At 41.0% G+C, this 19363-nt stretch overlaps 2 protein-coding genes across 2 annotated transcripts; one reads left to right on the plus strand and one right to left on the minus strand.

Annotated features, from left to right (window-relative positions):
* Nucleotides 1–1199: 1199 nt before the first annotated feature.
* LOC122412312 (venom allergen 5.01-like) lies at nucleotides 1200–13970 on the plus strand. Its single transcript, XM_043421779.1, has 6 exons — nucleotides 1200–1406; nucleotides 3693–3863; nucleotides 5267–5351; nucleotides 8690–8900; nucleotides 11270–11583; nucleotides 13396–13970. Exons 1-6 carry the CDS (start codon nucleotides 1200–1202, stop codon nucleotides 13671–13673), a joined length of 1266 nt encoding a protein of 421 aa, XP_043277714.1. The 3' UTR covers nucleotides 13674–13970.
* Nucleotides 13971–15257: 1287 nt separating this feature from the next.
* LOC122412314 (arginine kinase-like) lies at nucleotides 15258–18538 on the minus strand. Its single transcript, XM_043421782.1, has 4 exons — nucleotides 18481–18538; nucleotides 17954–18393; nucleotides 16640–16805; nucleotides 15258–15739 (listed from the first exon to the last, which is right to left on the minus strand). The coding sequence occupies exons 1-4, from the start codon at nucleotides 18536–18538 to the stop codon at nucleotides 15258–15260; spliced, it is 1146 nt and encodes a 381-aa protein (XP_043277717.1).
* Between the last annotated feature and the right edge of the window lie 825 nt (nucleotides 18539–19363).

Consider the following 19363-nt stretch of genomic DNA (forward strand, 5'->3'; position numbering starts at 1 on the left):
GGCTCGCCAAGGGTGGAGATTATTTTCAATCAATATTTCCGTTATTATATAACACGAGTTTCCAGCTATTTTTTATTTATCGTTAGCTGAATCATGACTTCAGGATGAGTCGACGATTACAGTTAACTCACTCCAATTATAATGACACACTCGTATAACTTGAACACACAAAAATGACAGAAAATCCGCTCAAAGTATGCACACGTACAACGCGAACTTTGGACCGTTGCACCGAATGAGATTTATTCTGGCAAAAGAATCGATCCACCACGTCACTTTGGATGCACCAACGTGAAAAGACATTCTCTTTAGGAAAATATTTGAAATTCGTTTCCTCTACCTTTGTTCAACCGTAGCAGCTCGCAACCGGTGCAACTAATTACGTTTTGCCGAATAAATAATTATATTACTCGTATTCATACGCTCCGAAAGTCCCCCTTTCCTATCCTCTGCTTTCTTACTATCTCGCGTTTCACTTTGACAAAGCTTTTCCTTGAGTCTGTTCGCAATAATTGGCATGCCTTGTCCCTGAACAGTGTCTCTTCATATCAGAGGCTTCAAAAGTCCCATGAACTTGCGGACTGTAGCTAGAGGGGGGAAGGGGGGGATCGTATGCCTCGGTAGTTTCGTGTCAAATTATCGAAAATCCCGTTCGCCATCACGTTTCTTTTTCCAATAGTTCGAAAAAGAGCTTTGAACAAGATATTAGAAGAAAAATTACTCTGAATACGAAAGACTACGAAAAGAAGCCACAAACCTTGTCAATAATGACTTTAAAGCGGAAGATTATCTACGTAAAACTATTAATAATATTATTGAATCCATTGATGTTTCCATGATGAAACGAGAGCCAAAGTTCTTTGGAGGAAAAAAAATATCGTATACCTCCAATGGCAGCGTCACGCAGTGGGCATTGGAGATTGAACAATTGCGAAATGATAAAGGTGTGACCATTTCGCGTGTACTTCACTCACTTCTCGTATGTGTTTCGCGTTTGCTTCTCCCTTATTTAGCTTTTTATTTTTCTATCTCTTGCTTCTCCAAAATCGAGGGCTCTTCTCCCGATTTTGAATCCACCCACGTGGCGCAATGCCTCTCGTCATGTTGACAGACGAGTAAACATTTCGCTGTGAGAAGTGGAGAAGCCTCGTTCGTAAAGAGTCACCAAGTTTTCCCATATTCGCATTTACCGGCGAGACATGAAACACCAAAGAGCCACCAGCTTCGCTTCATCTCGTTCCTCCACCTCCGGCGTACTCCTCTGTTTCTTGCCACCCAGCCTCTTTCTCCTACTCATACTCCTGTTAACTAATGCGAGTTATTTCGTGTCAGGGAGCGACGAGGACGACCCCGGTAGTCCTGGTTACTGCCGGCTCTGCGAGCTTCACACCATGTGTCTGTTTCCGGTACGTTTGTCACTATATAAACGTCTATACGGATATAGATATACTGATCGTGTGTACATGCATGTATACGTGTGTGCGCGCCAAATATTTGTACGAGCCATTCCACCTCGGCCTGGGACAATAAACTTTTGTTTTCTCCAATCAATGTTTTTACTTCGTCCAAGTACAACGGCAGGCAGCTCGAAATATCGTTTTAGTCATTTCTTATACGAACCATTTTGCTTTAGTCTCATTGAATCGATTCTCAAATTCAAATGTAAATTGATTTTTTACTCCATTTTTTGACGCTTCTCGTATGAAAATTGAAAAACTTTTGTTGTTTTAATCCAGTGGCAATTAAGAGTCGAGGAAAAAACGAATTAGTACTCCAGGGTGATGTTGGCTAATACGAAAAGATAAGAGCTGCTCGGGTGTTCAGGATGTTGGATTATAATATTAGAATACGTGATCACCGATCGTTCTGAAGATATTTTTTGACAAATATCCTATGACATGGTCATTGTTGTACCAGCACTTTACGTTTACGAGGTGGAAAAGCCATTTCCATTGTTAAACCTCTCACGAACGTAGGGCCGATAGTGGAATTCTAGTTACGAGAGATTTCCATCTAAAAATCCATTTATCATGGTCGGTTGATGATTCTTCATCGTTAACTGTGTCATCAAACACCATAATAATCATTAAATATTTCAATTGAAAAACTTTTCAATGCTTCGTCAAATTTGTTTTATCACTTTTGAGTAAACATTGAAATCTAACTTTGTATGTTTTTCACGTCCGATCATATCCAACATGGCTGTTCTCGATATATAAAATGAAATTATTTATCCAACCAAAAAATGGGAATTGCTCCGTTGTTAGTAAAATATCCTGTATATATACGAGAGCAAGCCTTCGTAGGTTGCATTAAAATGTCACAGTGAAAGTCCGTACCACGCCCTGCACAGCATCCGGCCTTTATCCTTCCCTTTCTGACTCGCGTGCTCATCCGCGCGTTAAAAAAGAAAAACACCATTTCCATCTCGACGACAATCAGTCTTGAAAAAGAGAGAAAAAAAAATTCGAATTTATTATACGCATCTCTCGCGCATATTTTTCTGACAAGTGTACAGGGACTTTAGATTTCCTCGCTATTCTCGCATATTTTATGTTCACTGAGTTTTGTTAAAACAATAATATATAAAAAAAAATATAAAAATATTTTTTCATAATTTTTCGACCCGAGACTCCTTCAAATACGTATTTCATCATATTTTCAAGCTCATTAGAAGCATAATCGAAAACCTATCGTGATTTTTTTTTATCATTGAACATAATCGTTATAAATGCCATAGTTTCAGGCACAAATTAAAAATAAATCCTTACAACGTCCTTAAAAGAGGGTAAATAAATACGGAAAATATGATAAATTCGGTGTGCTAAATGCTCTGTTAATAATATACGTGACGAATAAAAAACTCGCTCGGAGCCATTTCCAGTCCAGGTCCACATACACACCCTATTTTATCGATAATCCCTTGGACGCAAGACCCCTCGAGTTATTTTCTCCACTTCAATGGTCGTCTTCTTGAATCGCTCACGGTCCATACACTCCCGTCAAAGAGCCACAGCTTCTCTCTTCTACTATATCCACTACGTAGAGTACATAACACGCGTACTATCGGCAATAAAGAAAAAAACATAGAGAGGGATGGAGAGAGAATTTTTCGCTATCCCACGTATATCCAACTATTCATGAAAGCATACCTATATTCAATTTTTCAGTCCAAGTTGTGACACACTCAATTTTTTTCTTCATTATATCGATAAAAGCATGTTGCATTTATTTTTTCCATTATCAATATGGCAATTCCCGCTGACTCACTTTTTTTTTTCAAGTTCAATCGATATTCATATCGTCGTAAGTTCATTGATCAAGCACAAAGTACAATTAGCAATTTATCGACATTTTCCTTAGCCCATTATTATTATTTTGACACCCTCAAACGAGAAGCAAAACAAAACTGAGCGTTATTCGGTACGCGTAATTGTAAAAAAAATGATCCGAATAAAGCAACATCGAAACCAGTTTCAACGGGGTGGCAAATTTATGTTAAAAACAATTTCGAGCTTTGAATAATTCGTTTTGAGTTGCGAATATAACCGTAGCTAGGGTGGGCCAGGGAGAGAACTCCATCTCCACCGCTTGAAAAAATATATACGTACATACCACAAGGAAACGAGACCGTATATAAGAACGTTATCCCATACAACATTCGGTCGATGTTCATTTCACATGTTATACAGTTCGACGACGTGGGTCCAAAGTGCATCGACGTAGAAAGCGGCGATCTCGATAGTGAAGAGATACGATCAATCGTTCACCAGCACAATGTTCACCGAAACAACATTGCCAAGGGTCTTGAGACCCGTGGAAATCCTGGACCACAACCACCCGGCAGAAATATTATGGAACTCGTATGTAAACAGCACGTTTCTTATGTATACATATGCATTCACGTATATACACTTATTTATACGTAAAAAATGAGGGAGATGAAAAATCGCGAGGGATGAAAAATGAGTGATGGAACGTGTGCTCAAGCTTTCATTACAACTTAAACAAGCACCATCCACTGCGAGTTTGATCCGTAAGAACGAATGACTCCGCGCATCAATGAATTTCGCCTCTTCTATCCTACATTATTTATTATGGATCCCTCAAAAAAGTACACGAGGAATGAGATTTTCGTTGGGTGTGTGATTGATGGTTAATTTTTCCTTTTCCTTCGAAAAAAAAAGAAAAACAAAAGCTCGTTCCTCACGAATTGGTCCCCGGTCAAAAAAGAATGACGAACAAACACAATTTAGGCAAGATTTTCAAATCCATCGTAGCAGTCGAAAATTCATAATAAACGAAATACGAATTCACCGAGCAAGTTTCCTGGCGAGAGGCCAAAACCTTAAGCCCGCATCAAAAAGTCATAGCCGAATATCCGAGGCTCAAAAAGAACAAAAAACAAGTCTATCCCGCTTGCAAATAGAGAATATAACAAACCGAAAATTCTATGAGTATGCATATTGATGTTTTTTTCTCATCTCACGGGTCAAACTCTCGAGTCCAGCTGGCATTAAATGTCCCATATGTACTTGCGCAAGGGTTCTTCACATGTTTCTTCGCGTATACATAGTCAAGTTTTTGCCCTAGGGGTAAGAGACGAGAAGGAGAGGCTGGCAGATGGAAATTTCGTACACATCTCTCGTGGTGTTGTACCCTTCGCCCATACCCTATTCGCGGAAACGGCGAAAATTCTTCAACGTCGTCGTTCTATCCAGCCTCTACTTCTCGAATATACACACTTATGTATATACACTAGTGCCTACAAACGGCATTCCACGTCAAAATTTTCCTTATCAAAGCCATTTGCTGCGTTTTTTCCCAAGAAAAGTGCATCGTGGTTTTACATATTTTTCGAAAACCATGAAAAATTTGAAATATTTTAAGCCATTATTCCAAAAAAATTAGATACTATTATCAAACATGCAACCCCATTCATTTAGAAATCAATTAAAAAAGGCTCATATCTGAGCTTACTTTTATTCCATGAGAATAAGAATTCGTACGAGAAATATTTTCTGATTAACAATTGTTTTTCTAACGACAATTTTTTGTGGAATGCCTTATACATCCATTCGCATGTATACACTGAGGTTTCACTGGAGGTTTTTCTCGTGAACGTTGAAAAATCGCGAATGAATTTTCGTGAAAATTTCACCATATAATAATATGTACGCGTTCCTCTTTCTCCCACTTTATCTTCCGGACTATTTCCGTTTGTTGAATGTTCACCTGTCACACCAATGGTTCTGCCTTGTGAAAGACGTGGGACGAGGAACTCGCTCGAATAGCACGAAGATGGGCCCTTCAGTGCAATCCATCCCGAAAGGACTATTGCCGCAACGTAGGCAAGTTTATTACACCTTTTATACAAATCACGACTAAAATTGCTGGAACAAAAGTTCCAGCTTTGGATATCCGGAAATTGTTATTTTTTTTATCTGAATTTTTATTACAACCGATTTTTTAAAACTATTTCAATCTCTCCTCTCCAATTGAAGTACGAATTTATATTTTTTCATTATTTTATACAATTTTTATTATTACCATTACCGAAAGGGCGATTCATCCGACGAGTGCGCGAGCCGCGGCCAAAGACCGATGAAAGTATGAAAATTTTTTCTAGTTGCCAGATGCTGCGAACAGCACTCGCATGAAATTTCTGCTCAGATACCTTGATGCGGTGCACGAGTGATCAGTGCGCGCCGTTACGTCGCCTCTGGTGAATGGTCTTCATCGTGCGGATGATGGCGGCACTTTAGTCGTGCACGCGCTGTCTCATTGCATCACAGCTAAAGAAGCGCCTGTTCGAGTGTCTCTGGTGGCCGCGTGCTCGAGAGTACTCGCATTGCTACCCGAGTAAATCAGTCAGATGGCAGCTGTATCGGCAGAGTTTTATACAGTTTCCCTTCGCCTCCGTTTGGTGAGGAATAAGTTAGCTGTGAAACTACGAGACTGGTTCCTCGGAAACAATAATTCTTTTAAATCTTTTACATCATGACTGGCTTCATGAAATATTAACATATTCGCTTAAGACACGAAGAAAATCACATTTACATACGACAATTTCCAGCAGAAATTACGAGCCCATATATTCACTTTACGACTTGCCGATAAATCTTGTCAAATCTCTTTTAATCGTTCTCATCATGTTGAAGTGAAAATCATGAATGTGATCCATCTTCTGGATCAATCCAAACGAAATGACAATCGCATGGCGATGAATCAAGAATAGTATGGATAAAATCGTTAATTGTTATCGCTCAACGAGAAAAAGATTTATGCTGCACTCGAAATTACGTACTTCCAGCATGCGTATTGCTCGAGTGCGTACTTTATGGGAGGGAGAAATATCCTGTGCCCGAGCCCTTAGATGAGTATCTTTGTAACGGTTAACAAGAAACTGCTTGTAAAGGATTTCAATCAATACCTAACGACCCAATTCGAGTTTCTGCATTGCAGTACAGTTATTTACGCTCATAAAAAAAAAAAGAATTCTTTTTAAGAACGCTAATTGATTGCTTCAACTGGAAAGGTTATTTATCCAGATTTTCTAATAACAGCTTATTATCGTTGTAAAAAAAAACACTTTTCAAATTGTTTTGCACTGCATTGAAATATCGTTCGAATTTTTAGAATACCAATTTATACTTAGTGAGTATGCATTTTTGGTTAACGATGTTCCAAGCATTTAGAAACTATTTTTTTTTACCATCGAAGCGATTCAATTATCGATGCATCATTGTTCAACATCCTTATTTTTGCGAGTTGAATCCACTTGCGCTCATGATCGAGCGCGGAGATAAAATTGTTAACGCAACTCTCATCTACTTCGATTTGGGTAGAGCAATAGACTCGTCGAGGTGGAAATCGATGATAATCGAGGAGGAAAGAATGGGGGGTTACCCTTGCCTTGAAAACCTCATTAACTCAAAGCTCGTTATCAAAAAGTGCCGAAGGCGGGCGTTTCAGGATCCTTACTCACGGAGAATTCAAGGTTGAATGGACTAGTTTGACGTCTCGTCGAATTAATTACATTATTTTTGTTAATTACGGTTTGCAGTTCGACGCGTAATAAATTCAAACTTTTTCGTCAATGCTTACAGATAATTTCACTAAGAAAATCAATCAAGTAAACAAACATTAAAACATCGTCGTCAAAAATTTTCAATTTTTCTGTTAAACGAATCATCCAATCCATAGAAAAAGCAAATGATAATTGCTTTCGAAAAAATGGAAAGCAAATATTGTGATTGAAGAAAAATGCAAAGTGTGTCGAATGATGATAAATCCAGGATTATTATAAAATATATTCGGATCCATTAAATACGAATTGAATGAAAACTAATTCATTTTCCGAATTGCTTCGAGGTGAATTTGTGCGCTTTGCTTGTTCGCACGAATAAATTCGTTTCCCAATGAAATTTCCATCGTTTTACTATCTCGGGTTCAGGATCGGTGGGAGGATGCTCGGCTTCCTCTCGACTTTTCTCCTCGTTTCTCGCATTATATACGCGTTGATCTCGACGACGAGCTCAGCCTCTCCCTCAATTCTTGTCCTATACTATTCCATATAGATGTGTGTATATATATGAGTGCATGAATGAATGAATAATTGTATATACGTATATCGAGACTCGGTCTCTATGGAGCTCGATATCGAGCAGGGTATATCGAATATCGATCGAATCGTCTTCTAACCGTTTAAGCGGTGTATTAGCATGGCTATTATCCGGCTATTCGTGAGACTCGGTCCTCCTCCTATTCACTGAATCGCACCTACATACCATCGTACTTCGATATTCTGGACTTCTCTCTCTCTCTCTCTCTTACTTTCGATGTTCTTTCCCCCAAAGTCGATTCTTCCACAACTACGCTCGATCTACACTCTGAATTTTATATTATGAATTGAAGAAGAAAAGCTCCGGAATCCCTTTCTTACCTATACCTATGATTCGGGTTAACCCATATTTATATTTTTATATATATCGATACAGTAATACATACATGCAAATATGGACGTACGGCGTTCTTCTGTGCATGTCCATATTTATAGGGGTTTTTGTGTACGTGCGTCTGTATCGATACAGAACATTTCTTCATTATTGCTCGCATGCATGGCTCGTCCCGGAGCATCGAAGCGCGGCACTAGCATTCGTGAAATCACTTTACTACATCGGTGAACTCTTTTTCTCCGGAATCCCGGAAATCCCTTACAATGAAATTGATAATGGACCAGTGAGCAGCACGAAAATTTACGGGTTATAAAGATAAAAGTCTTTCCCAGCGTATATACCTCCGCGAAATGTTGAACTTTCTGCCTTGCAGAAGTGGAAATAGTGCGTATGCTTCATCGAAGTAGAAAAAGACTCACGAGCCGCGTGTTCGCCTGCTGATAATTATATCTACCATTCGAAACACTTTCCTGGCACTTTCTTTAAATTGCAGCTTTCAATCGTTGGCGTTCACGGTTACAGCTTTCTGCAGTGTTTTTTTTTTTGGCTTTTTATTATTTGTGGGTTTTGGTTAATTCTTTGGAATTACCATTTTAAATTTAGTGAATATAGATAAATTTTGAAAAATGAATGTGATTGGCATGTAATTAGCAGATTCGATACGAAATTTCCCATATGTCTAACCTCGTTTTCCGTATTTCTTTTTTCCTTCGGATTCTCTCATCGAACAGAACGTTTCCATGTCTGGCAGAACACGAATACCCTGAGCTTGGACGTTACGAACGAGGGTATCTTGGAGGATCCTGAGGAGCATTCTGATCCGGGGAGTGGTATCGAGGAGGATGTGAATGCAACTGCAACCACAAGTCCGTTTATGCGCATTCGATTTCACGTCCAATCGTGGCTGGATGAGGTTGAACATTTCGATACTGCGAGAGTCGGGTAATGCAAACAAACCGCAAATACATGTGATCGTAAGAGAGCGTACACACAGGAGTGAAGAAAGAGGTACAGATGTGTGAGAGGTCCACATTGTAGGAAAAGCTCTCCAAGAGAAGGTCCAGTTTTATTGAATCGCAATCCGTATGCAAGTAAGAGGGTTGGAGGAGTGGAGGAAATAGAGTGAAGGAGGGAGGGGGGGGGGGGGGGTTGAAAACGATGAGACGGATGATTTCAAGGCGTACGTAGGAGTTTGAGGGGTTGAAAACGATGAAGAGCATGTTTCCCAAAAGTAAATAGAGGGTGAAGGAAGTTGGAAAGGTTAAGGGAGTTAAGCATCATGAAGGGGCGGCAGGAGGGGGGGGGGGGTGATGATTTGCAGAAGCAAGTAAGAGTTCAGAGAGGCAGAGGGATAATTCCTAAAGTACGTTTGTACAAGCTTGATCATGAACGAGGCATCGTACTTTTCTACCGAGAAAATTTGAACGAGGGATCAAGCGAGCCCATGTGGGCGATATCCAACCCCGTATACATACGTGCCATTGTATCGGAGAGAATCGAGAAGAATGTCCAGCTTCCGGTAAAAGATATCATAAAGATTAACAGGTATTGGGAAGCATAGAAATGGTAGTAAAACGCGAAAAAACGAGGGCGAATGAAAATATGGAATAACAGTGACAAAAGAATAAGTGAGGGGAAGAGGAGAAATCATGGGGGAGTAGAAATAGGGAAAAATAGAGGGAGAAAAACGAGTCGAAGAGGCGACTTCCGGTAGATAGAACGTGAGATGATCTTCTCATTTCTTTTTCTCCCTCTTCTTCTTTCTCCAAAGTACATCTGACTCTCCAAGAGTCGATCTTTATACTTTCCTCTCGATGTCACCCCTTGCAAGTTCTCTCCCCCCCCCCCCCCCCCCCCCCGAGCCTCTCCTTTCTTACTGTTCGCACACCCTTCAATTCCATCCTCCTCTCTCCCTTGCCGTTCTCCTCATTCTCTCACCCCACCGTCCGAGCTCTAGATTACATCGGGATCCATTCCAACCCTCTTTCCTCCTTCACTCCCACTCATACAGCTCGGCTTTTGATGGCCGAATAAAACCATTCTCCGGAAACTCCGCTATAGCCTCTCCCAGACTCCTGGCCCAAGGACGTCCCTCTCTTACTGTTTCTTTCCTTCCCTATATACGCGTATACGGTGTCTTATTACCAGACTGAAATGGCATGAACTTGTATTCGTCTGGAATCTCTGCATCAAAGATTTCGTGAAGATTGTTTATCTGAGCGAATACCCGTATCAGGATATTTCCCCTCGGAGTTGCACCAAACAGGCACAGATCCATGTGCGAAACTGCTTTTTGTCTTGAATTTAATCGTACAACATTTTTCTTTAATTCTGGGACACTCTGTACATGGAGAAAAATTTCATAAACACGCATAGATATAGATATAGCAGCTTAATGTACTCACATGCTCTTCTGTATCGTCGTCACAAGTGTATTCCGTCCTTCCTATTTCACCACGATCGTCTTTGAAAGTGGATACTGCGAGTGACGGCTCAGACACAATAAGACTCTGACTTAATCGAACATGTTTTTGACACATGAACACGCATATAAAAATAAATATGAGAAGGAGTCATCAAGAATAATGCTACGAATGAGCGAATATGCCCTCTACGACGAATAAATATCGATTTGCACTCTTCAATATACACATATTTATGCGTGTGTGAATAAAAATGGAAAACGATGATCAAGATACGTTTGTCACGAAATTTCCTTCTTTCCGACCAATATCTCTGACCTTTCAAACTGTTTACTGTTACAGACGCGTGCGTGTCTGTGCGCGTGTATGTAGAGGCGAATAGGAGGTATAATATAAAAGCTCCCATCGTATCGCGCACAATGTACTGGGCAATGAATCCGTCAAACTACCTCATTCGATCGAATGGAGGAAAACGAATTAAGCGTTTCGAGTTTCATGAAATACACAGTCCAATCGGAATTTTATGGGCAACGAATTTCCTCACCCGATAATGGGCCAATGTTAAACGAGGAGAGAAGAGCGAGTAATAAGATTCACCATTTGAATTTTTATCTTGCGGAAGGATAGAAGAAAGACGACAAAAATCTCATTGTTCTATTTCGTATTTTATTTTTATTTCAAAGACGTTTCGACAATGAAACGTGACTCCGCGTGAGTCGAAAAGGTCATCGATATCGAAACGATTGTGCCTTTTTTAATCGAAAATTTTTTATTTTTTTCATCTCCTTTTTGACCTGCTCTGGCTCTCTACTGATTCTTCATTTCCGATAAATAGAATAACGTACTCTCAACCTTCGACGGAACTGGCGAGAACTGTTAATTTTCCAGATTGGTGGACTTCTCAATGGAGAACGAGACATCGTACGTAGCAATTGCCTGCGCGATGATAACTCGTGTGGGCTGCGGTCGTGCTACGTACAGAACGTATTTGGAGGAGGAGAGTAAGGACGAGGCTCGGGTCAGCTTGGTGCCATCAGAAGCCACGGATAACAAGAACGACAGTGGTAGCAGTCGAGTCGAGGTTCTCGTCTGCAATTACGGACCTATCGATCCCACAACACCACAGAATCTGTACGAATATGGGACACTCGAATTTTGTCCCGAAGGATCTTTGCCGAGTGCCGAATACGATCATCTGTGCGGTAAGGCCCAATGTTTTCACGTGTTTTCTGCATCTCCTCAAACGGTAGAAGCACTTTGTTGAAAAAAAGATAAATAAAAATTTCAAAAGCACTTTGTGAGCGACTAGATACGCTTGAATTTGAGATAAAAATTCAAGACTTATTGTATATAAACGTGTTTGCACCGACGTTGTATATTCGAGCATGAAAATCGAGAGTTTGCACAAAATTAATTCCAAGTCCAATTAAATTATAAATTGATATCGCATCGAAATCGACGCGTAATTAACGCAGCCCGATCAAAGTTTATACAACGAATTTCCCAATTATTGAGATTGTTATTAAAACGTATATCCGTAATTTCATTACGAATGGGAGAATCTTTCGATCTCGCTCGCGCTCTCATATCTCCCTTTTGATTTAATCGAAAAATGCGTCAAAATTTATTTGCCTCTGATACGCGAGATAAGATAACCGCTTGCTGTTTGCATTTTGGATCTTTGAACACACAATGCGAGTTATAGCGGACGATTTTACTCGGGTTATATGGAATTGAGAGCTCAAGCCAAAACGCCCGTGAGTCCCAGCCCCGAGTTTTAGTAGACGGAAAGTAGAAAAGGATATTCACCGTCAGACCATATACCTCCTCAGAATAGCTTCCGGGCCACGGTGTTATGCACACCTCGAATATTCTTCCGGAATACGCGTTATCCCGAATCTCGAATGAAATCTCTTCATATCTCGTTATAATACGACATGTATGCTCTTTTCCATGGGAAATTCCATGCTGATTCGATCAACGGCGAAATATCATGAGAATTCTGACCCGATTTCACCCCGAAACTATTTGTTTATTAGAATATGGAACATTAACGTTTTCACTTCTCAGCATTTCCGTTTTACGAACGCATGCCCAACACCCTTTAATGAACAGTGGCTCGAATAAAGCTTATGATTATCTGTGTGTTTTCCCTCTGAGAAATAATTTCACGATTGCCTATTGAAGATCGAAAAATCAAACGTGCCAATCCTAAATTTTCGTTCGTTCTAATTTCTCTCAATACGGTCTCCAACGATTATTTCTCGAGGCATAAATAATGAGAATGTGCGGATGAATAGAAAAAGAATCGTCCATTGAATGTACCATTGAAACATTTTTTTCACTCGATATTATGCGCTGAGAAATCAATTGAATTCATTTTTTAGAAATATAAATTTTCAACGGTTTCCTCATCAATTACATTGATGCATTCTTGCATTCGAACTGAGGATTGGAACGTCCCAAGTTTTTTCGCTCAAATGAGCATCAAAGGTAGATTATCTGACCATAAATCTCTCGGTAGCAGGAAACCTAATGCGATTCTAGTGGACCTTTCATTTTCACGAATAATACGTTTGAGTTTGCGGGAGACAGGCACTTGGAACAAACCCTGTTCACGCGGTGAAGCCGTCTTTCAGCACAAAAAATTAAAAGATCTGATTCTCACGTGACTGGCCTTGATTGTTTCGCTGAAAAATCACAAGCATCGTTGTTATTTTATGAAAAAAAAAACAAAAACAAAAATATTCCGTACTTCGTATCACACGTATTCAACTACTCAGTGGTGGAAACTTTTTCAATGTTTCCACCACTGAGCTTCTTTCAGCCAAGAAAAAAAAGTTATATTTATTTTCTCGTGAGTTGCTAGAAAAATAGGAGATAAAAATAAATTTGAAAACAGTAAACATTGGAAGGAGGTCGATTTGCTGTGGAATGTTCCATCCACGAGATCGTAACACCAGGTAGTTTCGATCTAACCATAGTGGATGATGATTCGTCTGTGAATTTTTCAGCGCCGAGTCAAGACGTCGGTGGCTTGCTCTCGCCCGGGGAAATGGAATATCGCGTGGGTAAGGATGGTACGCTGGATTCAAGATGGCACGGTATTGTTGGCTCGCCAGGAAGGCACGATGAAAACAGTGCAGGAGAAGCAAGCAGAAACTCAGCAGTTTCGATTGCTTTGCGAAAAACCGGGGACGCCTGTACTCGCTTTCACCCTCCTTTCCTCCAAATTCTCAAGCTCGTTCTCCTTCACGTAATTACTAAGACTCCAGGTGGCAGTTGTTGCTGACTTTTCAAGCTCTCCCATTAAATCCCCAGCCCGAACCCCCCGCCCATCCTTAATGCTCGCTATCATTCTCACCTTCCATTCCACCCGAATGAACCGAATATTTTTAAAGCATAATTCAATAAAAAAAAAATGAAATTTATTCTACAATGAACTCGGAAGCATTTTAATTTTATCGAATGAGGGCATTGTACTGTATATAATGTCGCAGCTTCTTTCGAATCTATGTAAGTATTCGTAGAACAAAATGAAAATTCGATCAAAATTCGTCAAATTTCCACGTGTAATGAAATAAAAACGGAGACGGAGCTGGAATAAAATTTCATTAATGAAACAGTATTGAAAATTTTGGTACTGTATCGATGAAAAAAAAAAATGAATCTCTGAATAAATGGAGATGGAAAACTGATTATTGGGTTTATTATCTTATATCTCCATTACTATTATCCCTACACTGCTTAATTGGCATACCATTAGAGTCGAGCTGAAAACTCGCAGTCCCTTCAGTCCGGAAGTAAGAACCAGCAAGTATGCATAATCACAGAATAAGCTTTTTATTTTAATAATATACTACACGATTGCTCTCATTGGGGAGTCTCACTTTGTCTTTATCATTGGCTCGAAACGACCTTGTACCGGCAAACCATTATCACGCTCAAGGGGCGTGAAATCGATTTCCATTCGATCAATTCACAGTACGGACTTGCTGCTCTCGCTCGAAAAAGTTTGCCCGGGCAATTAGTCGGCCGCGCGTCGGCTAAGTCATGCGAAAGTACATGCGGAGGAGGCTCGATTTCCAGCCCCATCCACCACCCCTTCTCATACCAACCAAACGCTATTTTTCAACCCACTATCCCTTTTTCTACCCTTCCGTTTGAAAATCCTGTACGAACCTACGTTTTCGCTCGACTCCCGCTTCTCCCTCCTCGCTCCTCTCTCCCCACCATGTTCACCAGGTTTTGCTGCACGAGCGAGAAAGAATGAGAGGGTGAGAGGGAGAGAAGAGAAGATAGGGATGAAGGTAAAGGATTTACGAGTAAAATCAGGCCTTAACTTTTGCAATAGAGCACTCACTAGAGTGCAGCAGTATTCGACTCGGACTCTCTCTCTCTCCCCCTCTGTTCCCGTTCCTCTCGTTCAGACACAATTGTCCTCTCGGCAGCGAGCTTTTTCGATTCATCTGATTCTTGATCGGGAATTAAGTATCGACGCTTCAACGAATAAATATCGAGTCAGTGAGTTTTCAATATTTATTTTCTCCTTTTCTTCTCGTTGGGGTTGAAATAATACCCGCCCACTTTTACACCCGGAAACTTGACTTTTTTACGCTCGATATAATTCTATCGTGGAAATTTTTTTATTGCAGCTACATTTTCGAAGCTTTCGTTTTTTTAGCCAGCGATCGGTTGTTGCATTCGGATTCTTCGTTACTCTGCAACGAAGCTCAATTAATTTATCGCTTCGCTCAAGTTGGACGAGTTACAGTGCGAGAGGTAAAATAATGACACGCGAATACTTTTAAAAAACATATATTCAGCCGAAAGTATGTAAATTTTTCATTAGCAAAACCTGATTCGTTTCAATGAACTATCTTGCATCACTTTGACGGTATTCTTCATTGAGTATCTGCTCCATGGTGATTAATTCACGGATACCGTCCCTCATTTCAACGAGTGCCTCGAACTCGGTCAATCCGATTCGTCTTTTATTGCTTATGTCGTAGATTCCTCCTTCGCTGTCGCTGTGCTCACCCCTGGTTCCTCTCACCTGAAGATGATACGTTTCAGCGATTTCCAACAATTTCGGAAAATCCGCTGACAGCTTGGGCAATTTAATGTGCACCGAAGCACGAATCGTCGTGCCCAAATTCGTCGGACAAAATGTGAGGAAACCGAGCCTGTTGTCGCTCGAAAATTCAAGCATTTTTCCAAGCTTGTTCATCGCTCTGACCAGACGCCCGTAAGTCGAGCTCAAATTTCCACCTTTTTCCATCGATATCACTCGGATGTGATCTTCTTCGTTGCACCAAACCAAGAATGTTTTTGCTTTGTTGTAGAATATGCCCCTCCCTAAAAACAATCTTTCTACAGTTTTTACTTTTTCATTTTTCTTTCGCATTGAGAAATCAACTATCCTCGATATCCTCGATATCAATTTCGTCTGAGAACTATTACACTCGAAAAAACGGGTAAAGGAGAGCGAGGGAGCGGGATCAATTGCTGAATCGTGTGTCGTTAAACTTTTTCGAATCGAGCAGATCAGCCATATCGCGGCACTCCCTGATTTATTTCCCGGCGAGGTGTAAAAAAATACAGGCAAAAGAAAAAACTTTCTCTGGAACATAAATTTTACTAGATGCAGGCTATTACTGCAGGAGATTTGAAGATTTTTCGGTTGTGCCACCTCTGACTCGTCCCCTCTCTTGCGCTCTCTTTTTCTCGTTCGTCCCGTTCGGGTACGCTCAGACCTGTTTTTCAGCTCACCATGTGGAAATATTGATTTCATTGGAGGAGTGAAGCAAAACATAAAAACTCTGTCACGTCATTATATATCGGTATTACAGTAGAGCAGATATCACCACGGAGATAAAAACATTTCGATTATTTCTGTTCAATCGTTTCGAATAAAACCTGATGATGGACGACAGGTGTCATTGACGATGAGAAAATTAATTATGGCGTTCCGACCAAAGTACACGCTTGTGAATAGTCCCGCGCAACGCGTCACAATACTTATTAAAATCGTTCCGAAAAATGATTGATTGAAATATTATTAGAATAGTCGGATAAATATATTCTCTTTGGAAAGAATTAAACTTTTTCACAATATTCGGGTTATCGTAGAAGTATCAAATAAAAAACAAAAAGACAGGAGAAAACATAACGAAATTATTGAAGGATGAAATCGAATGAAAATATTTCATGAAATATTGAAGGCTCAAGGTAAAAGGGTTGGAAAAAGTGTCTAACCGACTGGCCAGTAACGACAGGCGTTTGCTGCCTGAAGAAATCGATCGCCCTCCTTGAAGAGAAAATGCTCGTCTATAAGAGTCTGCTGGGTCTGTTTGTCCATTCCCTCGAGTGGGTGATACTTCCCTTGGAGTTCACCGTCCAGGCTTTCCAATGCCTTCGAAACCTTGGCTCACGAAAATACACGAGACAGATATTGTCTGCTCTCTCCCTTCGTCCACACTACCTCGAGCCTCCCTTCCCTTCTTTTTTCAACCCCATACCACTCTCCGCACCACCATCTCTTACTACTTTTCGAAGACTCGGTCTCTTTGCCCTCGAGTCATAACGCTATATCTCGTACACCCAGCACCGCCACAAAGTGTATACTTCCTCTCTATTACCCATACGTATAATATACCATATATCCATATGTATAATACTATAAAGTCGGAACAAAATCTCCCAATTGACTGGAAACTTTCAAACACTGTACTTGAAACCTTTTTTTTATAACTTCTATAACTTAGATTTTTTTTTTCATTCCTCCCTTATTTTCTCATGCGGAAGCAACACTTTGTTTTCCTATTTTTCTTATTTCGACAAAAATTCAACCCCTGAATTTTCAGAATTGTGTTTGCACAGTTCGGTATCACATTTAACTTCGATATTTCAAATTTTACGGCGATACTTCGTATAGCAACAGAGTTTCCCTTACGCAAGAATCGAAGCGACCCTAACGGCTATCTCAAAGGTATAACAGAGTCGCTAAATTTTCAAAGGACGTCTCCCGAATTATATTTGCCTCGATTTATCGTTATGAGTGAAAAATGAATCGGTTCAGAGCTCGTCAATCGAGGTAGTAGAGGCGTGGGCACGATACACCGGTACACACCAATCGATCTCGTATTGCCTGTCGCAAATCAATGAAAATCGATAGAATTTCAGAGAATTTCAAGATCCGGCTGGGCTGCGCGGTCGAGTTGAAATTTTGAAGCGCTCGGTAGAAAACACTGATAAAACAAGGTAGTCCTGAGAACATTTGCGAAGGAGCTTGAGGCGATGGAGCTAGGGAATGAACGTTTCGTAAGATTACTTTTCACAAGGTTGTGGTATTACTGCTGGCAGCTCTCCGCCGCTTTATGCTATCGTTTGTGTTGAAAAGTGAGCAAAAGAGAGAATCGTAAGAACAGCATCGAGCGTAGAGATGGTAGTGGAACATAAGGTGGTGGAGTTGGTCCAAAGGTGGGTGGTTGAGGGTGAAACCGAAGGGAGAGAGGGGATGAGGGACAGAGATCAAAAGGGTAAGAGTTTAACCCTGCTGGATTTACATACTTTGGTTTGAATATCTCGATAGTGCGCCTCCTTCATGGTAGGATTGAAGGGAAAGCCCTTCAACGATCTACCGCATCGTACTCTCGTCGAGACAACGTATTTTCCTGTTGGATCTAGATCACCGAGTAACTCGCCGTCACCCCATTCCAACTTGGGCTGCACATCCATGGACCGAAATCCTGCGTGATAGTCATGAATTATTGGATCAAATAGCTCGCGGAATGTCTCATAAGATTCAGGATCTGGGGCATAAACGCCGATTCCCGAATCCGGATTTGCCAGTCCCGATTGTATAACGTCGCGAAGACCGGAACCATAACTCGTAAAACGATTCTTCAACGTGTCAAATACATCGCGGGTCAAATACTTCTTCAGCATTGAGGGGCTTTCGCTCTCTAAGAATCTGACGAACGAATCTTCCAGGTTTTTCCCTGACAAATCTGCTCCTTCGGATACCTCATTGGTACCGGAGACAGTTTCGCCTCGATCAAGAAACCCGACGCCAGGTTTCGAGGTGGCTGACGAGCCGGCAGGAGATTTCGAAGGCTTCTTCGGCTCACAGGCGCACAAACGCTTGTCGCACATCTTTTTATCCTTTCGATTCTTTTTTGCTTTATCCAACTCACTCTCTGTCCTATTTTTTTCTTCCCTCCCGACCTCTTTTTTCACTACTTTTTTCTCTTTAGGCCGGTATACATGCGACGGCTTTTCCAACGGCTAGCTCAGGCTGGCTTTGCCTGTGGCTTGACTGCCTGATGGCTTCAACCCTTAGGGGCTTTCTCCACTTTTCTCTCCGTCTCCTTGTTACCGCTAATTTTTTTCGCCCCTTAGCTCCTCAATTTTTTTAAGTCTTTTTCCCTGCTCTCGTTTTCATCACTTTTTTCATTCCCCCCTCCTCTCGCTCTTCAGGTTTATCGTTTCCTCTCTATTTATTTTTTTTTATTACCGCCTTTTCTTTTGCCGGGTACTCTTGGTCTTATTTTTGGTGCACCACGATCCTCCGACGCATTTTTCTCTACTTCCTTTTTCCACCTTATATATTTCGTCTGGTCGGGTCCTCTTCTGGTTTCTCTAGACACCGGACGTACCGCCAATCCTGCACACCGGAACTCACCCCTTACTCCTCAATCCCTTTTTCTATTTCTGTCGCCTTTTCTTGTCTGTCTCCTTCCCACTTTGCCCGGACGCGGTAGCTTCGGTTTTAATTAAACTTTCGTTGGGCTCCTTTCGCTCCCTCCCGTTGTCTCTCTCTCTCTTGCCCTCGTGCTCGCATCGTCTCACAACTTTTTCTTCGACTTTTGGGACTCTGCGGAGATTCTCCGAGCGGGTTATACCGACAGGCGACTCGGAACACTGGTATACGTGGAATTTTGGACTGCCCCTTGTTTCCTTCCGCCGAAAAATACCCGA

Source organism: Venturia canescens, chromosome 6 (genome assembly GCF_019457755.1).
Source record: "Venturia canescens isolate UGA chromosome 6, ASM1945775v1, whole genome shotgun sequence".
Taxonomy (NCBI): domain Eukaryota; kingdom Metazoa; phylum Arthropoda; class Insecta; order Hymenoptera; family Ichneumonidae; genus Venturia; species Venturia canescens.

Coding starts and splice junctions, on each gene's coding strand:
- LOC122412312 (XM_043421779.1), top strand. CDS start 1,200: ATGAAACACCAAAGAGCCACCAGCTTCGCTTCATCTCGTTCCTCCACC. Junction 3,864..5,266: donor GCAGAAATATTATGGAACTC/GTATGTAAACAG, acceptor GCCTTGTGAAAG/ACGTGGGACGAGGAACTCGC. Junction 11,584..13,395: donor CGAATACGATCATCTGTGCG/GTAAGGCCCAAT, acceptor TGAATTTTTCAG/CGCCGAGTCAAGACGTCGGT.
- LOC122412314 (XM_043421782.1), bottom strand. CDS start 18,538: ATGTGCGACAAGCGTTTGTGCGCCTGTGAGCCGAAGAAGCCTTCGAAA. Junction 16,806..17,953: donor ATCGAGATATTCAAACCAAA/GTATGTAAATCC, acceptor TCGTGAGCCAAG/GTTTCGAAGGCATTGGAAAG. Junction 15,740..16,639: donor CTGTCGTTACTGGCCAGTCG/GTTAGACACTTT, acceptor GATTGTTTTTAG/GGAGGGGCATATTCTACAAC.